The sequence below is a fragment of the Oryx dammah genome, unplaced genomic scaffold (assembly GCF_014754425.2).
Source record: "Oryx dammah isolate SB20612 unplaced genomic scaffold, SCBI_Odam_1.1 HiC_scaffold_19, whole genome shotgun sequence".
Classification (NCBI taxonomy): Eukaryota; Metazoa; Chordata; class Mammalia; order Artiodactyla; family Bovidae; genus Oryx; species Oryx dammah.
Window position 1 is genome coordinate 36,828,184 of NW_024070203.1, and position 19,570 is coordinate 36,847,753.

Genomic DNA, 19,570 nt, shown 5'->3' on the forward strand with positions numbered 1-19,570 from the left:
CAGGAGAAAACCAGAAGTTCCACGACTGCAGGAATAAGGCAGCAAGAAGGCAGGGATGAAGTCAAGGTGATGCTGAAAGTCCAAATGAGGCTAGTCACCCAGATTCCTCCCCTGGTAGTTCTCCTGACACAGTTTTTCAATAACAAAATTAAACAGGAGGCTCCAAACTAGACATTAAGCACAGTGCAGAGCATGAGAAGAAGGTGGTTACACAAAAATCAGGAAGACATATCACACTCCAAGTAGCAGTCTGGTGGATTATCTTTGGAGAAAAGTAGTGCTAGAGAAAAGACCCATGGCTACCAGCATTTGAAAGATCATCCCACACTCAAGCCCAGCAGAAGAGGCCTGCCCACAACAATTACATGCTTCACCTTTAAATATAAGACACCTCAGGATTACCAGCTTCCAGTGCTAAAGAAATAGACCAAGCAAGCAGAAGAACACAACTTGAAGGACTAAAAACGTGTACAGAAAAAAAGGTCCAAAGACTATAATTAATATCCTTACAAAGAAGAAATTATATCCATAAACCAAGATATGGCTCACTTAAAAGTTTTGAACCAACAGAAAAATAACTCATAAACTAAAAATAATGACAGCAGGAACCAGCTCTACCATCACAACAGGCAACTTTTATTGGCCTGTTCTACACTGTAAAATCCATGAACAAGAATTAATCATAGGCTAAACTGCCAGAGCTCAGTGTAAAATGCTCACTATTAGTACCTACTGTGAATTTCAATACAATCACAAAAGTTAGGATTGTTAGGAATATCCTTTGATGCATCAGATAATTTCCAGAAAGGTACAAATCAGAGAGATAGTTACTAAGTACCTTGCCCTTTATCTTTAGCTTGTATTAATATCTTAATTAGCTGAAATGCTTTGCTTGGGCTGGAGCTAGGCAACCCTTCCTCCTTCTCCTTCATCTCCCCACTTCTCTTAGAGTGAGGATAAAATAAAGTATTTGTCAATAAGACAATGGCATAATTTTGTTGCTATGTAGCACAAGTAGCCTTCATAAACAGCCAGCTCTTCCATAGAAATAAGATATAATTGTATCTTTAATATTGTTAAAATGTCATACTAGCCAAAGCATAATATTGTTAAAATGTATATACCATCCAAAGCAATCTATATATTCAGTGTTATCCCTAGCAAACTCTCAATGGCATTACTGCAGAAATAGAAAAGAAAAATCCTAAAATTCATACAGAATCAGAAAGCTAAAATAATTGAGAATAAAAAACAAAGCTGGAAGTCTCACAGTGCCTGTATCAAAAGATATTACAAAGCTACAGTATTTAAACAATGTGGTGCTGACATGTAGACCAAAGGAACAGAATGGAGAGCTCAGAAATATTCTAGTATGATCGGATCTTCGACAAGGGACCCAAAGTCACACAATAGGGAAAGAACTGTCTCTTCAACAAATGGAAATCTGGGTATTGACATACAAAAGAACAATCCTGAACCCTTCATAATATATATAAAAATTAACTCAAAATGAATTAAAGACCTAATTTTAAGACCTGAAACTATAAAGCTCCAGGAGAAAAAATAAGGGGAAAGCTTCATGACACTGGATTTGGCAATGATTTCGTGGCCATGACACAGCAAGCACAACAAAAGCAAAAACAGATAAGTGTGACCACATCCGACTTGTATGACACGGAAGTATGCCTACTACTCTGCAGCAAAGAAAACAATCAACAAAGTGAGATGGAGGGATTTCCCTGGTGGTCCAGTGGCTAAGACTCCATGCTCTCAATGCAGGGGGCCTGGGTTCAATCCAGGGAACTAGATTTCACGTGCTGCAACTAAGACCCAAATATTAACAAAGTGAGAAGGCAACCTACGAAACTGGAGAGAATATTTGCAAACCATGTATCTCATAATGAGTTAATATTGAGAACATATAAAGAACTGCTGCCGCTGCTGCTGCTAAGTCACCTCAGTCATGTCCAACTCTGTGTGACCCCACAGACGGCAGCCCACCAGGATCCCCCACCCCTGGGATTCTCCAGGCAAGAACACTGAAGTGGGTTGCTATTTCCTTCTTCAGTACATGAAAGAACTGCTACAACTCAACAAAAATTAAACTAAAAAACGGGCAAAGGTCTTAAATAGACACTTGTCCAAAGATATGCAAATAGCCAGAAAGTGTATAAAAAAGATATTGAACATCACTAATCATCAGGACACTGCAAATCAAAATCTCATACATTATTACAAAACAACAAACATTGCTGAGGATGTGGAGAAATTCTGGTGGAATTGTGAAATGATGTAGCTGCTCTGGAAAACAGTACAGAGCTTCCTCAAAAAATTAAAGCTACAACTATCATACCCAGGTTCCCTCTGGTGGGCAGATGACCCGTCTCCTCCTTCACAGCCCCACAGATTCACGCATCTCTCACCACCTGCTTCTCCGTTGTTGTTTAGTCACTCAGTCATGTCTGACTCTTTGTGACCCCACAGACTGTAGCCCACCAGGCTCCTCTGTCCATGGAATTTCCCAGCCAAGAATACTGCAGTGGGTTGCCACTTCCTTCTCCACCTGCTTCTTTAGCTACTCTTTAGTCCTTCCAAGTCATCTAATTGCTCTAGCAACCAGGATATGTTTATCGACTCCTATTCATTAAAAGGCTTGGCTTTTAATGCTCCATGCCTAGAGCCAGAATTAAAAGCACGATGAGGTTATCACCTCACGTGGCTCAGAATGGCCATCATCAAAACGTCTATAGACAACAAATGCAGGAGAGAAAGTGTGGAGAAAAGGGAACCCTCCTGCACTGTTGGTGGGAATGTAAACTGGTGCTACTACTACGGAGAACAGTATGGAAGTTCCTTACAAAACGAAAAATAGAACTACCATCAGTTCAGTTCAGTCGCTCAGTCATGTCCGACTCTTTGCGACCCCATGAATCACAGCACCCCAGGCCTCCCTGTCCATCACCAACTCCCGGAGTTCACTCAGACTCATGTCCATCGAGTCAGTGATGCCATCCAACTATCTCATCCTCTGTCGTCCCCTTCTCCTCCTGCCCCCAATCCCTCTCAGCATCAAGAGTCTTTTCCAATGAGTCAACTCTTCACATGAGGTGGCCAAAGTACTGGAGTTTCAGCTTCAGCATCATTCCTTCCAAAGAAATCCCAGGGCTGATCTCCCTCAGAATGGACTGGTTGGATCTCCTTGCAGTCCAAGGGACTCTCAAGAGTCTTCTCCAACACCACAGTTCAAAAGCATCAATTCTTCAGCACTCAGCTTTCTTCACAGTCCAACTCTCACATCCATACATGACCACTGGAAAAAACCTAGCCTTGACTAGACGGACCTTTGTTGGCAAAGTAATGTCTCTGCTTTTGAATATGCTCTCTAGGTTGGTCATAACTTTTCCTCCAAGGACTAAGCGTCTTTTAATTTCATGGCTGCAGTCACCATCTGCAGTGATTTTGGAGGCCAGAAAAATAAAGTCTGACACTGTTTCCACTGTTTCCCCATCTATTTCCCATGAAGTGATGGGACCAGATGCCTTGATCTTCATTTTTTGAATGTTGAGCTTTAAGCCAACTTTTTCACTCTCCTCTTTCACTTTCATCAAGAGGCTTTTGAGTTCCTCTTCACCTTCTGCCATAAGGGTGGTGTCATCTGCATGTCTGAGGTTATTGATATTTCTCCTGACAATCTTGATTCCAGCCTGTGCTTCTTCCAGACCAGCGTTTCTCATGATGTACTCTGCATAGAAGTTAAATAAGCAGGGTGACAATATACAGCCTTGACGTACTCCTTTTCCTATTTGGAACCAGTCTGTTGGTCCATGTCCAGTTCTAACTGTTGCTTCCTGACCTGCATATAGGTTTCTCAAGAGGCAGGTCAGGTGGTCTGGTATTTCCATCTCTTTCAGAATTTTCCACAGTTTATTGTGATCCACACAGTCAAAGGCTTTGGCATAGTCAGTAAAGCAGAAATAGATGTTTTTCTGGAACTCTCTTGCTTTTTCCATGATCCAGTGGATGTTGGCAATTTGATCTCTGGTTCCTCTGCCTTTTCTAAAACCAGCCTGAACATCTGGAAGTTCATGTTTCATGTATTGCTGAAGCCTCGCTTGGAGAATTTTGAGCATTACTTTATTAGCGTGTGAGATGAGTGTAACTGTGCTATTGTTTGAGCATTCTTTGGCATTGCCTTTCTTTGGGATTGGAATGAAAACTGACCTTTTCCAGTCCTGTGGCCACTGCTGAGTTTTCCAAATTTGCTGGCATATTGAGTGGACCACTTTCACAGCATCATCTTTCAGGATTTGAAATAGCTCTACTGGAATTCCATCCTCCACTAGCTTTGTTCATAGTGATGCTTTCTAAGGCCCATTTGACTTCACATTCCAGGATGTCTGGCTCTAGGTTAGTGATCACACCATCATGATTATCTTGGTCATGAAGATCTTTTTTTATAGTTCTTCTGTGTATTCTTGCCACCTCTTCTTAATATCTTCTGATTCTGTTAGGTCCATACCATTTCTGTCCTTTATCAAGCCCATCTTCGCATGAAATGTTCCTTTGGTGTCTCTAATTTTCTTGAAGAGATCTCTAGTCTTTCCCATTCTGTTGTTTTCCTCTATTTCTTTGCATTGATCGCTGAGGAAGGCTTTCTTATCTCTTCTTGCTGTTTTTTGGAACTCTGCATTCAGATGCTTGTATCTTTCCTTTTCTCCTTTTCTTTTCACTTCTCTTCTTTTCACAGCTATTTGTAAGGCCTCCTCAGACAGCCATTTTGCTTTTTTTGCATTTCTTTTCCAAGGGGATGGTCTTGATCCCTGTCTCCTGTACAATGTCACAAACCTCTGTCCATAGTTCATCAGGCACTCGATCTATAAGACCCAGCAATACCATGCCTGGAAATATATCTGGAGAAAACTAATTGAAAAGATACACACACACCAATGTTCATCGCAGCACTATTTACAACAGCCAAGACATAGAAGCAACCTGAACATCCATCAATAAGAAGAATGGATAAAGAAGATCTGGTACATATATACAGTGGAACATAAATCAGCCATAAAAAAGAAAAAATGCCATTTGCAGCAACATGGACGGACCTAGAGACTATCACACAAAGTCAGAAAGAGAAAGACAAATATCATATGAATCATATGTGGAATTTAGTTTCTTAAACTGATATAAATAAACTTATTTACAAAGTAGGAACAGACACTCAGATTTTGAAAACAAGCTTATGGTAACCAAAGGGGAAAGGCTGGCTGGGAGCTTGGGATTAACATACACACAACTATATAGAAAATAGATAACCAACAAGGACCTGACATATAGCACAGGAACTCTACTCAGTAACCTATATGGGAAAAGAATCTGAAAAAGAAGGAAGATATCTTTATACATAATTGAATCACTTAGCTGTACACTTGAAACTAATACAACACTGTAAGCCAACTATATTCCAATAACATTTAAAAAATAAAAAAAGAACTACCCTATGACCCAACAGTCACACTTATGAATATATATCCCAAGCACTGAAAATGTATCAGAGATATTTGCATATCCATGTTCACTGCAGCGTTATTCACAACAGCTAAGAAACAGAAGCAATCTAAGTATCTGTTGATGGATGGGTAAAGAAAATGAGGCATACACATACAGTAAAATATTTTTCAGCCTTAAAAAAAAAAAGGAGGAAGTCTTGTCACATGCTACAACATGCAGGAACCTTGAAGGCACTGCTCCAGGTGAAATAGATCAGTTCCCAAAAGACAAATACCACATTGTTCCACTTATCTAAGAATCTAACATAGTCAAACTCTTACTAAGAGAAAACAAAATGGTGGTTGCCAGGAGCTGGGGGAAGGATAGAGCTTCAGTTTTGCAAGATTTGAAAGTTCCAGAGATGAGTTTGGGTGAACTCCGGGAGTTGGTGATGGACAGGGAGGCCTGGCATGCTGCGATTCATGGGGTCGCAAAGAGTTGGACGCGACTCAGCGACTGAACTGAACTGAAAGTTCTAGAGATTTGCCACACACCACGTGAACATACTTAATACTACTATACTGTGACTTAAAACCATAAATACTTAAGTAAAAAATAGTAACTCTTAGGTGCTTTTTTAATAAAAGGGTTAAATTTTTTTTTTATTTTGTTGAAGTATGTGGGTTTTTTTGGCCAATCAAAATATCACATCAGGTACTACAGAACTAAAGGCATTATTTTGGTAAATAATTTATATCCTCCATAATGTACCAATATGCCTATTTTGTAAGAAATGTACAACACATAATGAAGGAATATAACTAAATCACATTATTCAAAGTTAAAGGATTAAGAAACCTTTCAGAGTTTTTTCCTTTTTACTGAAATGTTCAATTATACCTGCTTGAGAATTTCTGTATGTAAAAATTATCATAAATTTACACTGTGTTTTGAACAATGATTTTCAAACTGCATTCCATGGAGTAAAAGTTTCCACAATTTAAAAAGAACCTAAAAACCCTTTTATAATTTTATGATCTCAGCCATTAGTGTTATATCAGTATAACAGACTATAAATTCTTTCTTTAGGAGACCCTGGGTATTCCTTAGTTCAACCCATGTTTACAGAGCTGTAGTGGCATTTTCTGTAGATAAATTGACTCATTTGGCAACTGAACTTTCCTGAAAAAGATTCTGGCCCATTCTCATAAAGCATCTTGCTCAACACTTAACCGACAATTGTAAAACAAGCTCACTGCGGGCAGCCCTCAGAGCCAAGGCTGCGCTCACAGCCGCTCAGTGACCGTTCAACACTTCACTGACAAACAGTATTTAGAATGGAGCCCGAAGGTTTTGCCAGTCAGTCGATTTTCTAGGTTGGAGATGCTGAGGAGACTGAGAGAAGGGAAAATGTGCCAGCTCACGTTAGGAGTGTGTTCACGGCTGGCTGTCCTCTATCTGCATCTTTACTCTGAATACTTCAACACAATCTGGATTTAGCCAGACTGTAGGGCCCCCCTACCTATCTGGAGAGCTGGTTTAACTAACTTGAGCATTTCTTAAAATGGCCTCTGAAACGAGATATGAAATTAAGGGGAACTCCCTGATGATGGTTAGGGCTCTGTGATTCCACCACAGGGAATGAAATGAATGAAAGGAATAGAATGAAGAAAGTGCTGAACGGACAAGGGTGAGAACACAGTTCTGTGGCCCACTGTTAGAAATGTGCCCCAATAATGTACATTTGACAGCAACCTCTGAAAAAATGAATCTTACTCCACCTAACTCTGTGAACGTCAATTTCTCCTTTCTCAGTTCTGCTATTAACACAAAAGGACAGCTTACTCTCTGCCAAAATTCAGCTGAACTGAATCTACTCCATTTTCCCAACCCACCAGTCAGAACTCTGTCCAAAGAGATTAGATTAGCAATGGATGACTTCACAGTGAGTTTATGCTGCAGATGGGTGACAACTTCCTCTTCGGTTTATAAATAATCTGTCTAATCTAGAATGAGCACTAAACCTGTGTTTCTCAAGGTCTTTCAGTTTCTTCACCAAGAGTCACAGCCCTGGGAGCAGGCTTCCAGGAGGGCTCTCTACACCATCAAGAGGATAAAGGTAGAGACAGTTTGAAGGAACAAACAATAGGAAGTCCAGATGAATGCTTGATTACTGTTATCTCCAGCAGGGCTTCTCATGCTTTAATTACCCGGGGATCTTGTTAACATGCAGATTCTGATGCAGAAGATCTAATAGGAGCCTGAGATTCTGCATTTGCTAACAGGCTCCTGGACAGAGCTGATGGGATAGCCACAGACCACACTTAGTGTAACAAGGTACTAAGTCTCCATGAACCAGGCTTGGAGCATTCCTGAATTGTTCTAAATGTCAAAGATACCATCAAAACAAGCACTGACCCAGGATGTAAAACAGGAGCAGCATGCTGCGGTGGAAAGGGGGCCGGGCTGGATTAGAGGACATCTGTTTTAGGCTCAGCACAGCCATGTCTTGGCTACTGGACTCTTGGTCAAACCACTTTGCTTTCTCAGGCTTCCAACTATAAAGTGACGGGCAGGGAGCTATAGCTTAGATGACCTCAAAAGTCCTTTCTTAACCAGTGGCTGAGCCACCAGGGAAGTACCAGTGGGTTTATAGATTAATAAAATAAACTTGGGTTTAAAGGATCAGCAGGAATTTGGGCATCGTGGCAGATTAAATTTCCAAAGAAACAATCTCAATACACAGCCTCTAAAACTGCTGGATTACTGAAAACTTCGCATGCTTGGCTGAGGTGATGGAAAAGTAAGGGAAGGTCTTGGAAGAGAGAAACCAAGAAGTCAGCAAGTCACTGGAGGAGGGTTTTCCCAACTGTCTGAGCAGCAGAGCCTGAATTCAGGAGGCGACTGAGATGGGGAGATGGAAGGAGCACAAAAAGCTAGGATCCCTAAAGTAACAGCCTATAAGGGTGAACATCTGTTGGATCACAGAAAAAGCAAGAGAATACCAGAAAAACATCTGCTTTATTGATTATGTGAAAGCATTTACTGTGTAGATCACAACCAACTGTGGAAAATTCTTCAAGAAATGGGAATACCAGACCACCTTACCTGCCTCCTGAGAAATCTGTATGTAGGTCAAGAAGCAACAGTTAGAACCAGACACGGAACAACAGACTGGTTCCAAATTGGGAAAGGAGTACGTCAAGGCTGCATATTGTCACCCTGCTTATTTAACTTATATGTAGAGTACATCATGCAAAATGCCAGGCTCAATGGAGCACAAGCTGGAATCAAGACTGCCAGAAGAAATATCAAAAACCTCAGATACGCAGATGATGCCACCCTTATGGCAGAAATGAAGAGGAACTAAAGAGCCTCTTGATGAAAGTGAAAGAGGAGAGTGAAAATGCTGGCTTAAAATTCAACATTCAAAAAACTAAGATCATGGCATCCGGTCGCATCACTCAATTGTTTCCCTATTTGTTTGCCATGAAAACAATGAGAGACTATTTTGGGGGGGCTCCAAAATCACTGCAGATGGTGATTGCAGCCATGAAATTAAAAGACGCTTGCCCCTTAGAAGAAAACCTATGACCAACCTAGAGAGCATATTAAAAAGCAGAGATATTACTTGGCCAACAAAGGTCCGTCTAGTCAAGGCTATGGTTTTTCCAGTAGTTTGTATGGATGTGAGAGTTGGATTATAAAGAAAGTTCAGCACAGAAGAATTGATGCTTTTGAACTGTGGTTTTGGAGAAGGCTCTTGAGAGTCCCTTGGACTGCAAGGAGATCCAACCAGTCCATCCTAAAGGAAATCAGTCCTGAATATTCATTGGAAGGACTGATGCTGAAGCTCAAACTCCAATACTTTGTCCACCTGATGTGAAGAACTGACTCATTTGAAAAGACCCTGATGCTGGGAAAGATTAAAGGCGGGAGGAGAAGGGGATGAGAGAGGATGAGATGGTTGGATGGCATCACCAACTTGATGGACATGAGTTTGAGCAAGCTCTGGGAGCTAGTGGGAAGCCTGGACAGAGAAGCCTGGCGTGCTGCAGTTCACAGGGTCGCAAAGAGTTGGACACAACTGAGTGACTGAACTGAACTGAGGATGAAAATAAAAAAAACCACCCACCCTACCTTCCCAGAGGGATATGGCAGGACCTTGGCCCTGGGCAGGGAACAATGTAAGTCTCCTTTATAGCCTGAGACTACAAGCCTGCCTTAACACACATTAGGGTTAGAATTAATACTACCTACTTAGCCCAATAATACTCAGAGCAAACCAGTGTTGTCTCTCCCCCAATCCCAGGCACATACACATGCAAACACTTGCTGGGAAAAACACTCATTAAACTGAAATCTCCAAGAATAAATTCAAAGAGGCCACCATCAAAAACCATTAAACAAATGAAGAAGTAAAATGACTGAATGAAGGTCAGTACAAGCAGCAGACCACTCATCAAACCTGTAAAGTCTACGGTTAGTTTATTTTCTGCATCTGATCATTACAAGAGTAGTTTCTCAGTCGTGTCTGACTCTGCAACCCCATGGATTGTAGCCCACCAGGTTCCTCTGTTCATGGAATTTCCCAGGCAAGAACACTGGAGTAGGTTGCCATTTCCTTCTCCAGGGGAACTTTATAAGCCAGAGATTGAACCTGGGTCTCCTGCATTATAGGCAGATTCTTTACCATCTGATGGGTAGCTCAGACGGTAAAGCGTCTGCCTACAATGCAGGAGATCTGGGTTCGATCCCTCCAGTACTCTTGCCTGGAAAATCCCATAGACCAAGCAGCCTGGTAGGCTACAGTCCATGGGGTCGCAGAGTCAGACACCACTGAGCGACTTCATTTAACATCTGAGCCACCAGGGAAGCCCAATCATTACAAGAATAAGTTAAAAGAAATAGGACATCAAAAACACAAAAGATCAGACGTTTATAAAAAATGACCAAGGCAACTGTGAGTGAACCAAATGAAATTAGGAATTTACAAATATAGTAAGTGAAATTAGGGAATTCTTTGGGTGTCCAGTGGTTAGGACTCGGCACTTTTACCGCCGAGGGCCTGAGTTCAACCACTGTTTGGGGAACTAAGATCCCATAAGCCACACAGGGAAGCCAAAAACAGAAGAAAAAAAAAAAGTGAAATTAAAACCTTAGTGCAAATTAGGCAACTAGTGAAAAAGTTGTAAGATGGATTTAAATAACCTACATGCAACACAGAAAAATCAAGATACATATTAAACAGCTGTTATGAGAGATTAGGGGCTTAACGAGTAGCAATATTCCCTGAGCCGAAGATTTAGCTACAAATTTTCCAAAACTATTCCAGCTTGAGGAGCCCCAACTAGCAGAGATGAACTGAAGGAAGTGTCTAGGCATGCAAACAGCAAAACAGTAAAGAAAAGACCTTACAAGCAGCCAGAGAAAGGGCAGATTCCTAACAAATAATGAGACGTGAACAACAGGGGTGTGTTGCAGGCTAATCTCCCCAAATAGAAGGTGGCCCCCTGCAAAGCTCCATGGAAACCTGTTCTGGTCTTGTGTTACTGGCAACAGTCTGGGTCAACAAGGCTTGGACCCCAGTGTCTTAATCATGCCAGAGAAAGTGCTGGCAAGCCCCCAACCATGTTTACAGACACACGAACCCTGCCCTCATCCACTGTGTCATGCAGACTCAAGTTCCAGGCTGACACAGCCCCTGAGCAAGCCAGGGGAGGGGCCAGGCCAACCCACGGCCCCAAAAGTTGCATGGGACCTGGAGAGCAAGGCTCCATCACAGCATAAGAACCCCTCTGTATCCTGGCCCTCGGTCACCCCATGGGGCCCAGGCTCTTCCTGAAGTGTGAAGCCTGACCCTGCTGGGGGCTAAGAGCCACACCCGGAGGGCAGGGCACACAGGTTACTGATCTATCTGTACTTTGCTGGGTCTTCCCTCCCCCATCCAATGTTACTCCAACAAGTCACATGCATATTACAGGATCTTCAAAATGCTGAGAGAATTTAACAACCAGCAAAATTGATTTTCAAAACAAGGGCCATATAGGGACATGTTCAGGCAGACAAAAACAAACGTAGTTTACTATCATCAGACCCCCATCAGGGGAACTTCTCAAAAACATTCTTCAGGAGAGAGAAAATTCTGTAGGGAAGATACATGCAAGAAGGAATGTCAAGACAATGAAAAATATGCACGTAAACTATACACGTATTAATGAGACAGTGACACTGTCTGATTAAAATACAGACTGCAAATACTGGACAATAACAGACTATAATTTAAAATGGGACAAAAGGAGCTAAATGTCCCAAGGTCCTTATACTGTTAGGAAGGAGGGTAAAGAGAATGATTGGCCTCAGACCTTAGTTCAGTTCAGTCGCTCAGTGATCTTAGTTTTCTGAATGTTGAGTTTGAAGCCAACTTTTTCACTCTCCTGTTTTACTTTCATCAAAAGGCTCTTTAGTTCTTCTTCACTTTCTGCCATAAGGGTGGTGTCATCTGCATATCTGAGCTTATTGATATTTCTCCTGGCAATCCTGATTCCAGCTTGTGCTTCTTCCAGCCTAGAGTTTCTCATGATGTACTCTGCATAGAAGTTAAATAAGCAGGGTGACAATATACAGCCTTGACATACTCCTTTTCCTATTTGAAACCAGTCTGTTGTTCCATGTTCAGTTCTAACTGTTGCTTCCTGACCTGCATATAGGTTTCTCAAGAGGTAGGCCAGGTGGTCTGGTATTCCCATCTCTTTCAGAATTTTCCACAGTTTATTGTGATCCACACAGTCAAAGGCTTTGGCAGACCTTAAGTTAAACATAAACGTTAAAATTTCAAGAAAAAGCACTAGAAAAACCAGAAACAATATATAGCTTCCACATTCTTCAGGAAAAATGAAAGGGAACAAGGGGATCTTGCTAGTTAATCCAAGAAAAGGAAAAAATAAGATAAAATAAAAAAGTAAAAATGATTCCAAATATATCTGCAATACTAACAAAAGTGGGCCAATCTGTGAAGAAATATCAGAAAGAATAAAAAGTTCAACTACAAACTGTAAGAAATGAGCTTAAAATCTAAGGATAAGAAAAGTTGGAAGTAAAAGAATGAAAACATATATAATGCAAACAACCCAAAGAAAATATAGCTATATTAATATCAGACAAAATAGAAAAAAATTATTACCAGAAGTTCACTGTATGTTGATGAAAAATTTAATTTGCTAAGAAGACATCAATTCTAAGGTTAAATAGACTTAATAACATACCCTGAAAATAGTTACAGTGAAGTTGATAGAAATACAAAGTGAAGTTAGCATCATGAACCCTCTCTCAATCAGAAAAAAAAATTCATTAAGGAAATAAAAGGTCTAAACAATTAATAAGCTTAATGTTAATACATATACAGGATATTGTAACAATATTAATATAAATCTATCAACATCTTATTGAACATTTGTGAAAACTGACTACATATTGTTATAATACAAAATTTCAAACTATTATACAGACCTTATTCACTGAGCACAGATAAACAAATTAAAAGATAATTTCAAAATCCATCAGTTGGAAATGTTAAATATCTGATGAGTAAAAAATGATATCAAAACAGTATTTAGGAAAAAAACAAGCAACGAATTCATTAAATGATCATTTCCATTTTACATTATTTTAAAAAACACATAGCAAACACACTAAAAATCCATTTGTGTGTAGATTTCTGGTGTCTTTTTAAATGGTAGCCACTTTGGAGGAAGTTAATTTGAGACAGTAATAAGGGAATAAGGTGACAGGTATTTCCAGTAAAGCCAGTGTAAATTTTAAGTTAATCAAAAAATTTGCAACATTTATTTTTACTCTGTGTTTTGGTTATGTAAGAAAAATAAATCCTATTTCTTTACATCATAGTTATGTCAATTTCTGTCAGCCCATCAGTGTTCCTGGCAGCTAATTGAGTGCTGATTCTGAGTTTATTTTTGACACCTGGCAAACTCCACAGAGGTATGAAAGGAACAGGATGAACAGTCTTTAAAACGAATGATTAAACCAGACTATAACAAATCAGTTTTCCCTCTCAGCAATTATTTTTAGTATAACAAATACAGACACAATTGGCAAACATATTAAGTGAAAGATTGTATATCAGGCACGAAATTTAACATTAGCATAACCAAGAGAATTATGCACAGATAGAATGTTTGAAGCAAAGCTGAAGTCTGAGATATGCCTGTAGAATGATGAATGTAATTTGTGAGCCCAATATAGTATTCATGATCGTCGTGTTTTAGCCTGGAAGGACAGCTTTCAAGCCACAGCTAAGTAATGTGTTCTGAAACTGTAGACAGAAAACTGACTCTCTCCCAGTAGGGAAAAGCCTCAACTGTCTCCGTTTCTCTATCACCTTAAAAGAAAACAGCTGTGGTCCCACCACACCACTCCTAGACCTGAAGATAAAAAATATGTAACAATTAGCTTACTCCATCCTAAAGGAGATCAGTCCTGGGTGTTCATTGGTAGGACTGATCTTGAAGCTGAAACTCCAATAGTTTGGCCACCTGATGCAAAGAGCTGACTCATTTGAAAAGACCCTGATACTGGGAAAGATTGAGGGCAGGAGGAGAAGGGGACGACAGAGGATGAGATGGTTGGATGGCATCACCGACTCAATGGACATGGGTTTGGGTAAACTCCGGGAGTTGGTGATGGACAGGGAGGGCTGGCATGCTGTGGTTCATGGGGTCACAAAGAGTCGGACACAAGTGAGCGACTGAACTGAACTCCTGAAACAGAAATATCTAAATAGCAGTAGTTTGTAGAATTCCCTCGTATGTTAACCCACTGTACACATCTACCATTCCCAACAATTCCAAGACGTGAACTGTCTTTAGATTTTTACATTTATCTTCATTAACACGTGCAAAAGGCATTTCAGAACACCAGTGAGATCAATATGGTTTCTTCCATCTAAGTCTTAACCAGAAGAACAGAGTATTTAATTTGAATAGCCAATTAGCTCTTTGTTTTCTAATAGTGAAAACTACCCAAAGTTTTACTTTAAAGCATCATCAATATTGATACCACTCTGCAGCTGTTTAAACCAGAACCCTGAGAGTGGGACTGCTGTTTAGCAAGTAAAAATACAGGACAACTAGTTAAGTTGGAACTTCAGATAAGTTACAAAAATTTTTTAGTACAAATATGTGCCACATATCACATGTGACATACTAGAAGATTTTTCACTGTTCACCTGAAATTCAAGTTTAACTGGGCGTCCTGTATTTTATCAGACAACCCTAAGCTAGAATTCTCCCTCTGTTACCTCCCACCTGCAGACCATCCCAACAAGGCCTATCAATTCTACCTCCTAAAACCATCTAGAATCCGTCCACTTTTCTCCATTTCTTCTGCCATCACATTGGTCGAAGCCACCAATCTAAGAATTTCCCAACTGCCTCTCTGCTTCTACTTTTGTAGAAATACCACTTTCTCTATTTGTATCAGCATTAACTTTATACTAAGAGAAATAAAAACTAACTTCAAGTTTCCCCTTTCTGGGTCATTATTGAGTAGCTGAATAGCAGCAACCTAAACTCTTATGGAGAAGGCAATGGCACCCCACTCTAGTACTCTTGCCTGGAAAATCCCAGGGACAGAGGAGCCTGGTGGGCTGCAGTCTATAGGCTCGCTAAGAGTCGGACACGACTGAGCAACTTCCCTTTCACTTTTCACTTTCATGCACTGGAGAAGGCAATAGCAACCCACTCCAGTGTTCTTGCCTGGAGAATCCCAGGGATGGTGGGAGCCTGGTGGGCTGCCGTCTATGGGGTCACACAGAGTCGGACACGACTGAAGCGACTTAGCAGCAGCAGCAGCAAACTCTCTTAAGCAGCATCAGAGGGACCTAAGAAATCGCAACTCTGAAGAGTAAGGACTTTTCAGGAGTGACCTCTGAAACAGCTCCAAGGAAAGTAACAGTTCTCTTGGGTGTGTCCAAGTCAATGACCTCTATCAATCATCTTGCTAAATGGTGTTTATTGCTACAAAGAGATAAGCTAAGAAAATCTGTACAGCCATAAGTAAATCAGTAGTTCAGTAAAGTTGGTTTAAGACACTCCCGTCTTTCAGAAAGAATTCCAAGATTTAGAAAAAGACTGCTTGATTGTGAGATATTCCTGTCCTTCAATCTCCTATTCTAAGAAACCATCCTGGTTAGTGTGCCCATCAATCCAAGGTTGCAAAGCCACAGAGCAGAGCACTAGAGAATTTAGGTAGTTGGTAAGTTTAAGAGGCAAGTGAAAAAAATGTGGCATTGACTTTTTCAGATTACCGATGCTCAAGAACAGCTGCCACCTCCTGACTAATGAATAATAAGTATTTTGGTTGTGAAAGCTACAGAGAGCGCAGCTAACCTGTCATGCTGTGTGATCAATGGATAGCAACAGAGCAGATTATACAGAGAAATGCCAGTGCAGACTTTAAAGATTTGTGTGACACTGCAGAGCTGTACCAGCTAACCAAATTAAACACAAATTACTGCCATGGAAGTAACTGGCAGAAAACAGGTTTCCCTGTATATCAAAGAGGCCCCTGGAATTGTTACAAATGACTCTTAGATCATAGAACACGATGGCAATTCAAGTGTTTCAAAGTTCTTACAATGTAAATTTGAACATTCATCTATTTAATACAGAATACCCAGTCTTAATGTAGTTGGCACTGAACAAAGAAACTATTCAAGCTGTCTCCACATGAAACAAGCATTCAAAGGGGAAGTCAGAACAGCCTCTTATGAGAGTGAGTTCCTTTATTGAGGATCCAGTTATTATTATTCAATAAACAAGCCTTTCTGTGGATAAAACCTAATGATGCCACCAAAATCGTTCTTGGAAGCCCCATCCAAGATACAGCTTTTAGTATGTCTTCTTCTCTACAGTGGAAAATATTATTTCAGCCTCTGGACACCCTGGCAGAGGCCAGTATTAGCGACTGGAAAGAGGTATGAATGGGTACACCGGATCCAGTTAATCTCTATAAAAAGAAGCATGGATGCTGCAAGAACAGGCAACCCTTAACGCCTGCACTTGTATTTCATATATAATCTGTTTTGTGGGTCTCCCCTGATCACACAACGTGACAAGCTGGCAGCACTCCGAGATAACTGGCTCCACAACCAAAATACGTGTAAAATGATTCATTCCCAGTTTCTGTCGGCACCTGGGACCACAGATCTGAGGACCAGCAAGCTGTTTCAGTAATACAAAATACACTGGAAACTGACTTACAGCAGAAGTGAGCTTATAAAGGGCTTCCCTTGGAGAAACTGAGGATCAGAAACTCTGAATCCTAACTGCTCTGAGACCATTTCAGCCTCCGTCCGCGAGACCCCGAATCCCCCCGGGATGCGCTTTCACATGCACTCATAAGAAGGTCCACTGCTCGGCGGAGGAAGTCTGGGGGTGGGGGGCTGGACCCCAGCTTTTCTCTGAATAAGGCCGATCTTTGAGGCTCTCTCCCGGCCCAGGAGGGCAGAGACCGGCCCGGGCGTATGCTTTGGGGCCGAACTTGGGATGGGAGCACCTGCGTCTGCCCCGCGGGCGGGTGGTCGCCAACCTGCGCGGTGTCGCCCGAGCGAACAGCCGGGGACCGAGTGCGGGGACCCGATGCCCGGGACCGGGGGGAGCGGGCCCGCCGAGCCCGCTTACACCCCGCTCCCACCCACCCCCGACCCCTGACCCCTTCCGGGTGAGCCGGGCCGCGGCGGCGGGACCCGCGTGGCCGCCCGGGCTTGGGGCTCGGGCGCGGGATGGGCCCAGCCCGGCGCCGCTCCTGCCCCGCGGTCCCGGCGGCGGCCCGGCCTCTGCGCTCCCCGGCGGGCGCTCACCTCTCCCTGGAGTAGAGCTGCAGCTGCTGCTCGCGCTGCCTCTTCCGGGTGAACGCCATGGAGGGCGGGCGGGGCGCGCGGCTCCAGCTCCGGTTCCGCGGCGCCGCCGCCGGCCGAGAGGTCGGGAACCCGGGAGGCGGGCCGGGCACAGCGGGCCTGCGGGCCCCACGAGGAGAGCGCGCCTGCGGCCTGGCGTCCCGAGCCCGCGCTCAGCGCCGCATCCCCGCCGCGTGGGGCCTCGGCCGTGACTCAGGTCGGAGGAGGGGCGGGCGCTCGCCCGAGGCGCCCGGGACCCAGGGCCCGGCCTGGGGTCCGGCCCTCCGCCTCAAACCGCCGCCCCGCGGCTCCATTTCACTGCTTTTCCGCATAAAAACGGAAGCCCACCTTGAACTAAGTCAGCATGTGGGCCACGGAGGTTCTAAATAACATTTGAGTCTTTAATTGAAATAACTAGTCACATGACTCTCTTTTTGCTAACAGCTGTGTTTGAGATGTAACTTACACGCGAAACAATTCAGCCATTTAGTACCAATCAGTTGTTTTTAGTATATTCACAGATATGTCCAACTATTGGTGCAGCTGAGATCCAGCAGGACCCTGGAGGGAGGGGGCGGGGTGGCTCCTGGGTACAAAAGCCTTTCTGGGTCCCTGTTTATGTTTGAAGAAAAATGCTTTAGTTTCCTAGGCCTCCCCTGAGTTCCCAAGGGCAGCTTCAGGCAGTTACTAACCAGGGCAGAGGGAAGGAGAGACCAAAGCAGTCCAACAGTGCAGAGCAGAGTCCTAGCTCCTCAGGATGAAGCCAGTGCAACTGAGCTCTGCTACCCGGATAAGGCCCCCGGAGCAGCGGGAGGATGCTAACTTCTGGCTGCCCACACGACTTCATCCTCTTCCCTCACCACCAAACAATGAGAAGAAAGGCAAACACCCTTCCTCCTTCAGCCCACATTTTGCCTATAAACATTCTTCCCTGAAACCCACTTGGTCTAGCAATAGATGCTCTGAGTTCAGAAGAGAGTCACCTCGGCTGGAAAAAAGGCCAGAAAACAGCTTGCAAGTTTTCTTCATTCAGTTAAACATTAGCGACTGATGTGACCCTGCTGATGGAGAGTGACAACGATTCCCTGATGGAGAGAGCTCCAGCCTCGCCACTTTGAGCCTTCCTCTCCACCAGGCCTTGGCCTAGAAAACCACAGACTCTCAGCACATATGATTTTGCCTGCCACAGTACAAGACCTGTACAAACAGGAGCAGTTTCTGACTACCCAGGCCTCATCCCTGGGTATCCCCAGCTCCCCTTAAGTGCCTGTCTGAGGAGGCTTAAGGCTTCCCAGAGGGTTTACTATTTATTATAGCCAACACCTGGGGCTTCCCCGGTGGCTCAGTGGTTAAGAATGTGCCTGCAAGGCAGAAGTGGGTTCGATCCCTCTGTAGGGAAGATCCCCAGAAGGAAGAAATGGCAACCCACTCCAGTATTCTTGCCTGGAGAATACCTTGGATGGAGGAGCCTGGCAGGCTACAGTCCAGGGTCACAAAGAGTCAGGCACAGTTGAGTACATACATACCAAACATCTGATATGGGCCCTGACTGTTGTTTCTTAGGGCATTTACAAAAAGGGCTTACAGCTGTGAATTCTTTCTCTGAACCTTTGAGATGTATCTCCCACAAGCCAGGATTGGCTTCCTAAAGCACTCGAAAGCCATTTGAAATATCATCAGGAAGTTGAAGGCGTCTGGCTCCTCTCTCCCTGGGAAGGCAGCTGCCAGCCAGCAGATAAAGACTCGCATTTACAGCTAACCACTCTCAGATTTTTCACTTCCTAGCTTACCTTTGACAGGAGAAGGGAAAAAAACTCTCTCAAAAGGACTTTCTTGAACAACAGCTCAGATATACTTCTGCTGCTATGGGGGTTATGTTCCCTGAGAATGAAAAGAGGACTGCGGGGGAGGGGGCAGTTCCCTCCTCCTCCCACCCCAAACCACCAGCCCCCCAACACCTGTGCCCTTCACTTCATTCTGCTATTTCCAAGTGTATTTTCCCAACGTCAGCCTCTCCTTCCCACTCAGCCAGCTTAGCCTCTGTAATTATCCCTTCTCTCTTCCCTCTTTCTCTTGCTTTGTCTTTTTCTCCCTCACTACTATGTCATTCCTATCCAAATATATAGTGTTGAACAATGTTCCCCTTACCCCGCATCTCCTTCCACC

At 43.0% G+C, this 19,570-nt stretch overlaps 1 protein-coding gene across 1 annotated transcript in view; it reads right to left on the reverse strand.

The window, feature by feature from the left end:
• The window catches only part of NSMAF (neutral sphingomyelinase activation associated factor), a 65,936-nt gene extending 48,385 nt beyond the window's left edge, over positions 1 to 17,551 (reverse strand). The window contains exon 1 of the mRNA XM_040261266.1: positions 17,369 to 17,551. Coding sequence (XP_040117200.1) covers positions 17,369 to 17,427 — 59 coding nt within the window. The 5' untranslated portion in view covers positions 17,428 to 17,551. The remainder of the gene's footprint in view (positions 1 to 17,368) is intronic.
• Between the last annotated feature and the right edge of the window lie 2,019 nt (positions 17,552 to 19,570).